Source organism: Sus scrofa, chromosome 1 (genome assembly GCF_000003025.6).
Source record: "Sus scrofa isolate TJ Tabasco breed Duroc chromosome 1, Sscrofa11.1, whole genome shotgun sequence".
NCBI lineage: Eukaryota > Metazoa > Chordata > Mammalia > Artiodactyla > Suidae > Sus > Sus scrofa.
Window position 1 is genome coordinate 114,722,362 of NC_010443.5, and position 14,458 is coordinate 114,736,819.

Below are 14,458 nucleotides of genomic sequence, written 5' to 3' on the forward strand. Positions count from 1 at the left end.
GCGAGAGCAGAAAAAGAAGGGGGGGCATGGAAGTTTAGTGGATACTGGCAATTGGTGGACCTGCATTCTAGTTGATCTATACTATTAATTAATTTTGAGTCCTGACTATAAAATATGGATTCATAGTTTCATTTTTAATCTGCTTTTATAAGGCCAATGAGGTAAGATATGAAAGCATTCACTTTGTGAGCCTAAAGGTCTTTTTGCCTATGAGACCTTATTATTATTAACTCTTCCTGATGATAGAGCTATCATGTAATCTATGAAGAAAAAAGATACAAAGACTTTTCTAATTTTGGCCCGCTGCTGGTTATTAGCTATGGATGAGAACTTGGGGGCTATGAATAGAATTTAGATTCAGTTCTAGACAGAGACTGAATGCTTCTGACACTAGACAGATCGGCACCCTCATCTTTTTATAAAACTAAAATACACAGGTTAATTTAGAATCATATTGGCATCTTTTATCTCTAGCTTGTGATCCTCAACTGTAGCATTATTACACAAATACAGGAAAACAAAAGTGCAAAAACTAAAATCCTAAGGGGTTTCCCAGAGAATAGGTTGTTTTCCCACTTCCTTCCTGTCACCTGTTATCTGGTGGTAGACAAAGGTCAAGATTTTGGGCTTCTAATTCCTTCTATTAGACAAGGGCAAGCTTTCAACTATGTATATACTTAACATTTTTTTAAACTATTCTGGGCTTTTTAGTGACCACCTCCAGAACCTAGTTGTTATTCAAGAAGAATTATAATAAACCTACTTGAAATTTAAATGTATTGACCATTTCTAGAAAACAAATTAGCTGACAAAGATAGGAGAATCAAAGTATTTGGCTAGAAAATCTGGAAAGGCTTTCTTTTCCAAATTTAAAATAAACCCAGTGTTTCTGATCTGCTCTCACTCTGAGTGGGAGTCAGTAACAACCACCTAATAAAACTGGTTAGTAAATTTAGAGAATAGGTAACACACTTCTGTGCGGGTGAGAGAAATTCTTGGACCATTTATCACGCATTTTCTTTTTTGGGGTGGGGGGGTGTGCTTGTGCCATGTGGAAGTTCCCGGGCCATGGACTGAACCTGAGCCACAGCAGTGACAATGCTGAATCCTTAACCTGCTGAGCCACCAAGGAACTCCACCAAGCATTTTCTTATTTTGTTTGTTATTTATCCATGTAATCCCACTCTAAACTCAAACTTTCATGAGATCCACCACACTGGGAAAAGGCTGAATAATCCTAGATGTAGCACTGAATGCTTTGCTTTCCACAATCTGGCCCCAGCCAACCTTTCCATCTTAGTGCTTCACGTTTCCATATGTGAAGAGTTCATAACCAGTGATCTCAATGACTCTGGATGAACAGGTCATGCACTTTCTTACAGCTAGATTTCTGTCATATTCTTCCCTTTATACCCAGAAAGTTCTTTCTCCTTTTAAAATCCTACTCTCTTCATGAAGTTCACCTGGAGAACTACAGTTTAGAGTGAATTCTGACAGTTCTATTTTCATATTATCTCTTATTTCTCAACTAAAGTGAATATTTGCTTAAGTCAGGAAACCCACTTTAACACTAGGTACACTGAGAGATGATAAAAATAAATATCTGACTGATTAAATGAGCCCATACTGGGAAATCCCTTCTTTCCTCTTCCTCTCCCATTCCCTCTTTATTTTTATTATGGATGTTTGAGGAATGCTATTGAGTACTGCAATTATTAAACTTTTGTTCACTGATATTCCAGAAGGAGGTAAAGAAAGGCAAAAAATGGTTTTGTCTGTCTGCTTTCCCAGTTCCCTTAGTAACCTATACTAAGTTAGTAAGTAACATTCTCTTAAACACAAGTCTTTTCTCAAATAACAAGTGTATTAGACCCAGTCATATTCTCTCCTACCTTGCTGCTAGTATCCAGATTTTGTTCAGAAGGTATGTAGAGGGGGTGTCTATTCCTTCCTACCACGAACCAGGAAAGAATAATTCTATTTTCAGCTTTTGGGACAAATCCTAATGACTAAGAAAAATACGGTGGTATCATTTCTGTTGTGAGCAACTCTGCTAGGCCCAGTGCTGATCAATGAGGGAAAATCTGTTGAAGTGGCTTCTGGAAAAATAATCTTAAAGGCACGGAACAGATGGTCCTTTTTTTTATATTAGACATGGTTTATGTCCACATACCCTTCGTTATATCCACCTTCAACTGCTGTCTTGCCACTAGCCTGGGAAAGCATTGCAAAGAAGCAGACAGGAGCCCTAAGTGAGTCCAGGAACTTACCCTGCTATGGGTTTCATACAAGACAAACAAAATCCCCTTATTATGTAAGCCAGTTGAGATAAGAGTTTCTCTTCCTTTCAGCCCAGAATATCCTGATAAAATATCACCATCTCAGAAGCTTCCTTATAAGCATTCTCTACATTTGAAAAGTATGTTCTTGGTCTGAAAAGTTCCCAAGGTAAATATGTAGGATTGAAACAAGAACAATGAATGGCTCAGAAGTTATGTTGCTTTGTACCTGTGTTACTATCCTTACAAGATCTGTGCTAAGTCTGACTGATGCTCAGGCATAAAGAGCAGGGTAGAAAGCACATAGTGGGTACAGTTTTTTACTTTACATAACAGGCCACTGCCACACAAGGTACCAAATAATTTCTACATATTATATAGGAGCTCTTGTTTGCTTGATCTTTTTCATTTTTCCTTCAACTGTGAATTCTTTATCACACAGTACTTTCCTTTTTCCTCCTCCCTTTCCATGTCTGCTCTTCCAGTTTGGAAGGTGCATGTATGTGTGTATGTGTATAGTAATAAGAAGAAAACACTAGATATAAGAGATGAGAGAGGGAGACGCACTACATAAAATCAGTCTTTTTTCAACAGGATTTGAAACAGGAGTATATGAAACGGGAGTATATGAAAGTACTTTTCTTTGAGTAAAACTGCTGAATTAAAGAAGCAGCATAGTAACACCTTCATGACACAATTCAACAGTTCATTGATTTTCACTGATCAGCTGAATTAAAGGGGGAAAGAGGATATTATCCATTAAACATCAAATAAAAACAGTGGAGGAAATGTGAGATTTTACTCTGGACTATTATTTTTTGACAAATGTCTCAGCCTCTGATTCTCCATTTTACTGATGTAACATCATAGATGCTGAGCTCCTCTGCTGCCTGCCTTACCAATTAGTGTTAGTGAAAACCAAAGAACCTTCCATAGCTATCTTACTGGGCAGAGGAGGAGAGGCAGTGGGAACATATGGAAATGTATGACATAGCTACCTCAGATGAGAAAATGAAATAGGCTGTGGCAAAAATGACACTGATAATTTCAGTAAAACTGTGCCATGAGGGTGAGTAGGGTTAAAGTTACATCATTCTTCCTGTAATTTCAGCCCTCTCTTAAACAACAACTTTAAGTCAATGGGTCTTTCATAGTCCTGTCTATGTGGGGAACAGCTGTTCAACTTTTACTAGACAGCTGAAGCCATGATGTCTGAGAAAGTGGCAGAACCCACTAATAGCTGAAAGCAGCTGCCAGCAGTTCATCATCTCCACACTGGAATGCTTCTCAGCAGAGTCACAAAACAAAATCACAGAGCACAGGTGATAACCAGGGCCCTGATACACCAGAGCCCTGGTTTTCAGAAACCCTGAACAATGCAGAGAGGCTTAACAGCAACAACAACAACAATGCCACAAGATTGAACTAGTGGCTTGATCAGGATAACAGAATCATTTCTGAGGACAGCTGTTGGGAGGAAAATGGCAGTATTTATCCATTTGTCTAAATGTCTTTTTCTTAGAATTAATACATTTTTGCTTCAGTATGATTTTTCTCCAAACACTGCTCAGAAAAAATACATTTCAAGTATTAAAATTACAGCTTAACAGATCTGTTTTCCTGTAATTGTATTTATTCTTAATAAACTGAAAATTCCTATTTACAATAACAGCAATTGTATCTCAACAAATTTGACACCATAGGAGATGTATCCAGAACTTGTTAAAACAACTGGGAAAAAAAACCAGGAAAAAATAATACAAAACTCAACACTTTAACAATATTAATCCACATTCACATTCATTCTTTCCCTTGGCAAAAAAACATTACCCCCAAGAATATATACATATATATATGTATGAAATCATAACTTAGTGAACTTAAAAATAAAGACGAACAATGTAGCAGAAATCATTTTTCATTTTTGAATCTTATATGTGGTACGTGAAAAATGCAGAGAATAAGGAAGAAAGAAGTTACATGTACTCCTAAATAGGTTTATTTTCTATGCTATCTTATCAAATTTTTTGATTTATTTCCTCCTCTGTATTTTAGCTTCACCTCAATTGCCTAGCCTTATTTTTAGCCTGTTATAATAACTGTTCTTAGAAATTATCACAAATTCTTTTAAGAATCAGAGAAGATATAAATAAATAGTTCAAAACTAACAAATATCTCAATATTCTTCAAAAAGAACTTAGGAGAAGATTCTGTTTAAATGCTTTCTCAAAACAGAAATGATTTTTTCCTGAGTTTTTACTAAATTTTACCAAAAAATAAACTTAAAATATTTCCATGTTAGCCCCATATATGTTACTACATAGTTAGATAAAAGCCTACCTGTGAGAGGTGAGGGTGATCCAACTGGTGTTGATGGGTTTGATGGAAAACTACTGCTGGTATGGTCAGGAGAATAAATCTAACCAGGAAAAAAAGATATACATATATTAATATGTGAAAACAGCAAAAATACACATCCATTTGTAAGGAGTTACTTTTATATATATATTTATTTAGGGTTTTTTAATAATGATTTTTATTTTTTCTATTATAGTTGTTTTACAGTGCTCTGTCAATTTTCTACTGCACAGCAAAGCGACCCAGTCACTCACACACACATACACACACATTCTTTTTCTCACATTATCCTCCATCTTGCTGCATCACAAGTGATTAGACAGCAGTTATTTTTACAATCTCAGTCATCACCCTTAAGACTCAGAGTGAAAAAATTATTTACTCAATTTTAGGACTATTCCATTATGTAAAGGCTATAGAAGCCACAGTTTCTTTTTTTGTTTTTTAATGGGCACACACAAGGCATATGGAAGTTCCTGGACCAGGGATTGAATCCAAGTTGTGGACACAACCTATGAAGCTGTGGCTATGCCAGATCCTTTAACCCACTGTGGTGGGTTGAAGATTGAACCTGCACTTTCGTGGTGACCCAAGACGTTACAATTGAATTCTTAACCTACTGTGCTACAGTACGAATTCCCAACAGAAGCCTGTTTTAAAATTAGGATGAAGGAGTTCCTGCCATGGCTTAGTGGAAACAAGTCTGACTAACCATGAGGATGCGGGTTTGATACCTGGCCTTGTTCAGCGGGTTAATGATACGGCATTGCTGTGAGCTGTGATGTAGGTCATAGAGGAGGCTCAGATCCCATGTTGCTGTGGCTGTGGCATAAGCCAGTGGCTACAGCTCCAAATTGACTCTTGGCCTGGGAAACTCCATATGCCATGGGTGTGGCCCTAAAACAGACATAAAATAAATAAAAAAAATTAGGATTAAAAAATATCATGAATATATTCTGAGAGGAATAAAGAGCTCATCCTTATTTATTATACTAATTGAAAATAATTTAATTTTTTTTTTTTTGTTTTCTGTTCTTTTAGGGTTGCACCTGTGGCATATGGAGGTTCCCAGGCTAGGGGTCTAATCAGAGCTGTAGCCATGGGCCTACACCACAGCCACGCCACGCCAGATCTGATCCACATCTGCAACCAACACCACAGCTCATGGCAATGCTGGATCCTTGACCCACTGAGTGAGTCCAGGGATTGAACCTGCAACCTCATGGTCCTAGTGGGATTCATTTCCGCTGTGCCAAGAAGGGAACTCCCCAAAAATAATTTAAATTTCTAATTGCTAGAACAAAAGAGGACTATAAAATTAACAAATGTGATAATCTTTCTAGAATACACTATCTAAATAAGTTTTATCCATTAAAAATAATTAACTTAGGAAACTATTAACATATCTTTTGATGAGAATAGTCCTTAAAAATACTTTTTAGGGAGTTCCTGTTGTGGCTCAGTGGAAACGAATCTGACTAGCATCCATGAGGACACAGGTTCAATCCCTGGCCTTGCCCAGTGGGTTAAGGATTTGGCACTGCTGTAAGGTGTGGTGTAGGTTGAAGTCATGGCTCAGATCTGGTATTGCTGTGGCTGTGGTGTAGGCAAGTGGCTACAGCTCCAATGAGACCCGTAGCCTGGGAACCTTCATATGCTACTGGTGCGGCCCTAAAGAGCCAAAAAAAAAAAGTTTTAAAAGCCAAAGAAAATAATTTAAAAAACAGTTACCCTTTTTTCCTTTTAAAGTTTTCAGTTTGATTAACTACATTTTCGCCAAATTTAGCTCCTAATGATGTATGAGTGTAGTAAGGGAAATCAAACTTCAAAGGATATTCTGTCACCCTTGAAGAAAAGGACAAAAACCTGTAAGCTCTTCAAAAATGTTCCCACTGTGGTGCAGTAGTTAAGGATCTGGTGTTGCTACTGTGGTGTAAGTTGCAGCTGCAGCTCAGATTCAATTCCTGGCCCAGGAACTTCCATATGCTGCAGGTGCAACTGAAAAAGAAAAAAATTTCCCCCCAAATTTGTAGACTTTATTTCCTAAGAGGATATAACGTATCTGAATGTATAAATTTTGGTGTTTTGGTTATTTTTCATATTTCTAACAAAATAATGACAGAAATCCATTTCAGTCTATGTAATTAATCATTAACCATTTAAAAAGTCTCCTTAATCCATGTACCAGCAGTTCCTAGGAGCTCTTCTCTAGGACAACCCCATTCCTGTAACAGGCAACATAAATCATCTTCACATCTCAGCACTTAACTTAGGGCAGATGATCAACTTATTCGGAGAAACTGTGGTCAAATATTTTAAAAAGAAAAACCACTTCTGGGTGTATCCCATAGAAATAATCTTACTCTGAATAAGTTTATAGCTCTAATAAATTTAAAGAGGCCCACGTTATAACACTGTAACGGTCTCTGCACTGGTTTTAAAGACAGTGTAAATTTGCAGAAAAAGTCAGGTATTGGGAAAGGCTCTCATAAAACAAAATTCCACAAGTCATAATCATCAAATGTTAATGGATTTCTTTCTTTCTTTTTTTGGGGGGAAAAGAAGATAGCACTAACTGAATTGTAAGCAGACAGAAAGTCTATTTTCCTTTGACTGCAAACAAATTATCTGCATCAACTCTCTACACTGTATGATGTTACTAAACTGTAACTGGAAATCCCTTTGCCTACCAACTCATTCCAAGGAACCAGACCTAGAAGTTGTATATTGAAGTTGCAAGGTCATTTTAAAAATCACAGTTGTCAAGATGACGTCTAAAGACTATATAGGACTTAGTAATAGGAAAGTAGTAAAGATCAATATCATTGGTCTTAGAGATGTTATTACCTTTTATTTATTTATTTTTCTGGCTATGGCCACTGCATGCAAAAGTTCCAGGACCAGGGATCAAACCCACACCACAGCTGCAACCTGAATCACGGCAGTGACAACACCATATCCTTAACCCACTGTGCAAACAAGGGAGCTCCCAAGTTATTACCTTTTTAAAAGTGATGTTTCACACATATGAAAATTAGTTAAAGGTCACATTTTAGTTCGCAGTGGCCTGATTACATACAGTGAATTATTTCAACAGTAAATAAATTAGTTAAGGTCACTGAACTTCAACCAAAATATATCTCAACATAACCCTTTTTTTTTGTAAATCACTATTTCTCATATTTAAGATTCAAATAATTACAACTTTTGTGAGCAACTTAACGTTAACTTTTATGAAACATGCCCTGACTATGATATTGGTAAGGGAGAGAAGGGTACATTAACACTGATGGTGTGTGGTGGAGGAGTGAGAGATGTTTAATTTCTATGTAAAATTTTACCATAAACTATACCAACTTGCTGACTTTGTATTTCCTTGTCTATGAGAATTGCATGAAAGCACTGGAGAAAAGGCATTCCCACTGTGTCATACCTTTTGTTTTGCTTTCCTTATACTGCTTACATTAATACCTAAATGTCTATTTTTTTTTTTAATCTTTTTAGGGCCACACCTACAGCATATGGAGGTTCCCAGGCTAGGGGTTGAACCAGAGCTGTAGTTGCCAGCCTACATCACAGCCACAGCAACGCAGGATCTGAGTCACATCTGCGACCTAAACCACAGGTCATAGCAATGTCGGATCCTAATCCCACTGAGTAAGGCTAGGGATTGAACCTGTGTCCTCACAGATGCTAGTCAGAGTATTTTCCATTGAGCCACCACAGGAACTCCCCTAATTGTCTAAATTTGATTACTTGTTTATTATCTTTATTTTATCCTTTTCCCTAACAAAATGTATATTCCAGAAGAGCAAGGGGACTTTGTCTTTTTCAGACAAAACCTGAATTATACAGCATCTGCAGTAGGTTCTGATTCTACAACAGTGCTGGTAAATAAATACTTGTTGAAAGAATGAAGAATATCCTCCTCCGTATAAGCAGTTACCATTTGAGTACCTCCCTTAAATCCTTGGATATATTTATCTAGACTCCTTCTCTTTTACTCTTCCTGTTCCCTCAATGTGGGTTTTCTGAGAGCTCCAGTCTGTCTTCTTTTCTATTTACCTGTGTTTTATTTCTTGGTAATACCATTCTTTATCAAGTTTCCACTATGACAGCCTTGTGAATGACTCCTAAGTTGACATCTCTATCCTCATACTGATTGCTGGACTTCTCTATTTGAGCATATCTTTCTTTCATCCCAAGCTCTGTATGTCCAAACTAAAATTTGTATCACTGCCCCAAGCTTCCCACCCCTCCCATCTCTATCTCACACCAGAATTCTCATGGTCACCAAAATTGCACTCGCTCTCCCCTCCTTTGCCCTGCCCCTCCCTCCTTCTCACCACAGACACCAATGCCCACAATTCCCTATGATGTTTCTGGGATAGGTACATATCATTCTTACTGTCATGACACTACTTTAAACCTTTATCAGAACTTGTGACTGGACTATTTAAGTCTTTATACTTTTAGTTACTACCTGCTCCTTATATTCCATATGAATTGCCTTAACAACTGACCTTAACCAGTTTTGAACAAATCTCACATAGTGCTTCCTGTTGCCTACTAAATGATGTTTGACATGTTCCATGATCTGGTTACAAAAATCTTTTTACCTTATACCCTACATAAAACATTATATGCCAACAAAATATTTTTTCATTTCCTGAACAGAACTTGTCCTTTCAAAAGGCTTGTTCCTAAACTTTGCCCTGATGGAATTCTTTTTTTTTTTTTTTTTTTTTTTTTTAGGGCTGCACCTGTGGCATATGGAGGTTCCCAGGCTAGACTTGAATCCTACGCCACAGCCACACCAATGCCAGATCTGAGCCGAATCTGTGACTACACCACAGCTCACAGCAATGCCGGATCCTTAACCCACTGCGCCAGGGATAGAACCTGAAACCTCATGGTTACAAGTTGGATTCATTTCCACTGCACCACAAAAGGAACTCTCACCCTGATGGAATTCTATACCACATCAAAGCTCAACTCAAATGCAACCCCCCCCCCCCATACTCTTGGAGTAAACCATACCTCTCTTTGGTCTTTTACTTTACACTATGCTCTATGTCATCATTTTTGTATGCCTGTCTATCTTCTCTCCTTAACTGTAAGGTCTTTGAAGGGAGAGTCCTTATATCATTCAACACTGAATCTATCATTGTCTTTCACTGTCTTGCACAAGTAGGTGCTCCATATTTTTTAAAAAACTTGATTAGGAGTTCCCGTCCTGGCTTAGCAGAAACGAATCTGACTAGCATCCACGAGGGCACATATTCAATCCCTGGCCTCACTCAGTGGATTAAGGATCCAGCATTGCGTAAGCTTGGTGTAGGTCTCAGATGTGGCTCAGATTTGGCGTTGCTGTGGCTGTAGTGTAGGCCAGTGGCTACAGCTCTGATTCTATCCCTAGCCTGGGAACCTCTGTATGCTGTGGGTGCGGCCCTAAAAAGACTAAAAACAAAACAAAACAAAAAAACTTGATTAAATTGTACTTGAAATCTGTTACAATATTTTTTGATAAAAAAGCAGGACTCAGTAGCAGTACTGTTTATCTTAGTACTGATACAGTGGGGTTCAGGAACAGAGGTAAAGGGGGAGAAAAAGATTCTATTATAAAGATGCATTCATTTACAAATCAGTTTTATGGGATAAGCTTAGAGAACAACAATACAGTGAGTTTCCAATATATATGAGAATTAAGTGTTAATATACTAAGCTGTCCATACAACACTGTTAAGGCAGGTAGGGGCTTCTGAGGGTATAAATAGACTCTCAACCCTTAGTTTTCCCTGACAACTCTACCATTACATTAAACAATCCCTGAACATGCTAAGAACTGGTGACAACGTCTTCACCTCAAAGAAGGAAGAGTTTACATTTTAGAGTCATTTATCACCACTTTGCAGTGACTAAGCAAAATGCTCTGATATTTATAAAATTGGTGTGAACTATTAAAAATCACTGAAAAAACAGAAGCGGTACCAAAAACACATCAATGTATATTTCTGATGTTTTTTTTCAAAAGCAGCTTCTCCATTTGTATAATAAAAGCTATTTTCTCCACTCACTCAACACATTCTCTGGTTCTACTTTGCCTTAAATTAAAGTGATGACAGACAGAATTGTTGTTAATACTTTTCCTGAACTGAGAGCCTGGCAAATTACAGGAGTTTTGTCTTGTCCCTTTTACTTTCATAAAAGGAATGTGTATGTAGGAAGGGGAGCAACAACATTAAAAAGCAGAATACTGCCTTTTAGATCACAGATCATGTCATTAAACTTCACCTCTGCATATTTATTCTATTACTAAATCACATACAAATTATACTTATTCTGTAGAAATTGTTGTGCTATTTTAAGAAATTCTAAACAGAAGGCTTTATGTGATAAAGAGCATTCTAAATCAGGAATACATTACTTTTTGTACTTTCTGACCTTAAAGAACTCCTACATTGATGTTTCAAAGAAAAAAAAGAGAAGAAAAAAGTCAGTCACTTAAAAAAGGGGGATGGGAGTGATTTAGAATCTAGAGTATAAACACAAAGTAAGAACTCATTCTGCATGCAGTCCATGGTCCTCATACTGTTAAATGACCAATGATGAATAACTCCTAATACCTTCTGCCAGGCTTAACCGGTAATATGCCTCATTTTACTGCAACAAATGAGGCTCCTCCTCCTATCAGTCATGGTCTATTCCAATCAGCAGGGTGCCAATAAGCCAGAGGCTAATGAAAAGGGCCTCAGACAAAAAAGAAACAATGGAGAGCTCCCAAGCCCAACCTTGGAACTGTGAGCCCAATTTTTTAAACACTACAGTGCACATTTCAGTTAATCTTTGTTATGCTAATGTTATTGAGTCTAAGGAACAAAGAAACTTATTTCATGAATTACTTTTAAACGTCAACTTCCCCGAATTTTCTTTTCTTTTGTTAGAGACTACTGACCATTTAACTATCCAGATTAACACACACACACACACACACAACTCTCTCTCTCTCTCTCCCTCTCCCCTTTGCTCTTGAGGTAGAAATCAAAACATAAATTATCACAAAGTCTGATATAATCAACAAAGTTAAACAGTCCTCTTGTTTGATCTCTTCTAAATTAAAGACCAAGTGTTTTGATATGGTATTAGGCACTGAAATAAACCAGATGTTTCTTCTTCTATATAAATCTCCATGGGCACAATCTTAAAGGGTTATTGTCTGGCAAATGTTCAGGGAAACACTGAAATGGCATGAATATCCAGATTTTCCTTTCCTTCTATCTACCCTAGTTTATCATCTAAACTAATGCATAATCCATAGGGCTTTGGGAACTTTGGGTAAATACTTTCATGTATAATTCTCTTTCTAGCTATCCTGAGATTAAGATCACAATTATCCAGGCTTAAACCTAAAATAAAGGAACCTTTGCAAATGTATTATCAGGCCTTACATGTTTAATCACACAGTATTCTGTGTTCTCTTTAATACCTAAACTGAAGAACAAACATTGTAACCTCTGATGTTTCACACTTGAAAGACCATCTAAGACATTTATCAGACATGTGGGGAGCTAGAAATAACTTCTAATGACAATAGCATGGCACTTCATCTAAATAGATGCTATATTTAAAATGTCACATTCTAAATAACTTACAGTTTCAAATATTCATGGTCACCATTTTCAAAGACCTATAATACCTATCATCAAATTATGATACGCATGTCAGACTCTCAAATGTAATCCTCATAAAATTCCTTCTCCTCATCTCTTCTAATCCTTCCTATACCCAATGTAATGTTTTTGTTTTGCAGTACATTCTGAGAGCACTAAAGGGAATGTGAGTTTGTAATGGAAGTTAGAGAAAGAATGTATTTGGGGGAGGTGTCTAGTGGTGGGGAGGGCAAGAGACGGATTGAAGGAAGGGATTTGAAGTGTGCAGACTATGGCATGCAGTGATGGAGCAGATGGAATGCATCACCGTCAGCTATGACAGAAATGATTTATGGAATGACCTGGCTGCTCCTGTCTAGTAACAACACAGGATGACAGAGCTGTGTTTCCATGACAACTAAAGCCCACCCACTAACTAGATTAAACATTCTTCTCTGGCTTCCACTCACGGGTGAATTTAGATTTTCTTTTCCAAATGCCAAATGGTTTAGCTAGTAAGTTGGTCATAATATGGGAGAATTATGGAGACCACAACAGACTTAAAGGGTAACTGAAAAGGAGTTTGAAGGACCACTGAGAACATCACAAATTCCTGCTTGCCCATCTGCCAAGGTTCCTTTACATAAGTTTTCCTTGAATAAAATATTTAAAGCTCAAAATGTTATTTGTCTTTCTACATGTGAAATACCTGCTACTGGATTCTTTTGGAATCATCAGAAGGAATATGGGAGGTCAATCAAATACCTGGGAGGCACTGACATTTAATACTACACAATTATTTTCTTCCAGAGTAGGTAGTTTTCATCAGGTGGGGATAAACCGAGAAAAAAAAGTGAGATAACTCCCTTTAATCCTCATCAACACCTTGTAAAATAACAGTCACTATAGCATTGGTCTTTCTGGAACTATACAGTAAGTGAAGCTAGTCAGATCAGGGTTCTCATCGAATACATCTAGGCTTTACCCTTCCTAGTTTGGTGATCCCTAGGGCAAGCTACTTAATCTTTCTGAGCCCGAGTTACTTAACCTTTTAAACCTTAGTTCCTCATCTGTAATGTGGGAATAATAATGCCAACCTCACAGGGTTTTCCTGAGGATTAAATGAAATGAAGCATGTAAATGTTTAGTATAGTACCTAGCACCTACTAAGTATTCAAATTACAGCTGATATTTTTATGGGTTTTGTTATTATAATCATCATTTTTATCATATGATGCAAGACTGAAATCAACATTTACTCAGCTCTATTTTGTGCAGGGTACCACTACGTGGCAGATGAATTGGACCCAGCTTCATTACTCAAGAAACTTGTACTGTTTATTCACAGAAACAAAGAATGTTATCTCTGGAGTTCCCGTCATGGCTCGGTGGTTAATGAACCCGTCCAGCATCCATGACACTCGAGTTCGATCCCTGGCCTCACTCAGTGGGTTAAGGATCTGACACTGCCGTGAGCTGTGGTGTAGGTTGCAGACCCAGCTCAGATACTGCGTTGCTGTGGCTGTGGCTTAGGCCGGTGCCTACAGCTCCTGTTCGACCCCTAGCCTGGGAACCTCCATGTGCCATGGATATGGCCCTAAAAGCCAAAAAAAGAAGAAAAAAAAGAAGAATGTTATCCCCTTAGATGTTTAACAATTGCTACCTACTACTCACACATTAAGTCATCTGCCTTTCCCACTGAACAGCAGCAAAGGTGTTTGAGAGTTAACTGCACTTCATAGTAAGATATAAGTAACATAACTGAGAATTCTGAGAGTCATGTATCACTCAGGAGAGAAAAAGAAAGAAAAAGCCTAAGGAGAAACTTCACAAAGTTCAAAGCTGAAGTACCTCTTTTAAGTAATTAGATGTGGAATCTTTATGGATTACTGGTAAATATTCTCCCAAAAGAATGGATTTCAGTTTAATGTTTTAAGGATCAGGTATTAAAAATATAATCACTGCCTTTATTAAAGCAGATCATTGCTTTGTCATTAACATCCTAATGTGATGTAAACTAGCTGTTGAAGAAAATACCATGGGACTCCTTCAAATTAGTTTTACTCATTTTAGCATGGGTTCTTGAATGAACTTGCTTTTTTGCTTTTAGGAAAGGCTCTCATCTACTTTTTTTTTTTTTTGTCTTTTTGCTGTATCTTGGGCCGCTCTCGC

General features: G+C 37.4%; 1 protein-coding gene across 12 annotated transcripts in view; it reads right to left on the reverse strand.

Annotated features, from left to right (window-relative positions):
- TCF12 (transcription factor 12) overlaps positions 1-14,458 on the reverse strand; it is a 374,065-nt gene that overhangs the window by 40,063 nt on the left and 319,544 nt on the right. For all 12 annotated transcript variants that reach the window (XM_021094696.1, XM_021094708.1, XM_021094732.1 and 9 more), the window contains one exon: positions 4,620-4,698. In XM_021094696.1, coding sequence (XP_020950355.1) covers positions 4,620-4,698 — 79 coding nt within the window. The remainder of the gene's footprint in view (positions 1-4,619; positions 4,699-14,458) is intronic.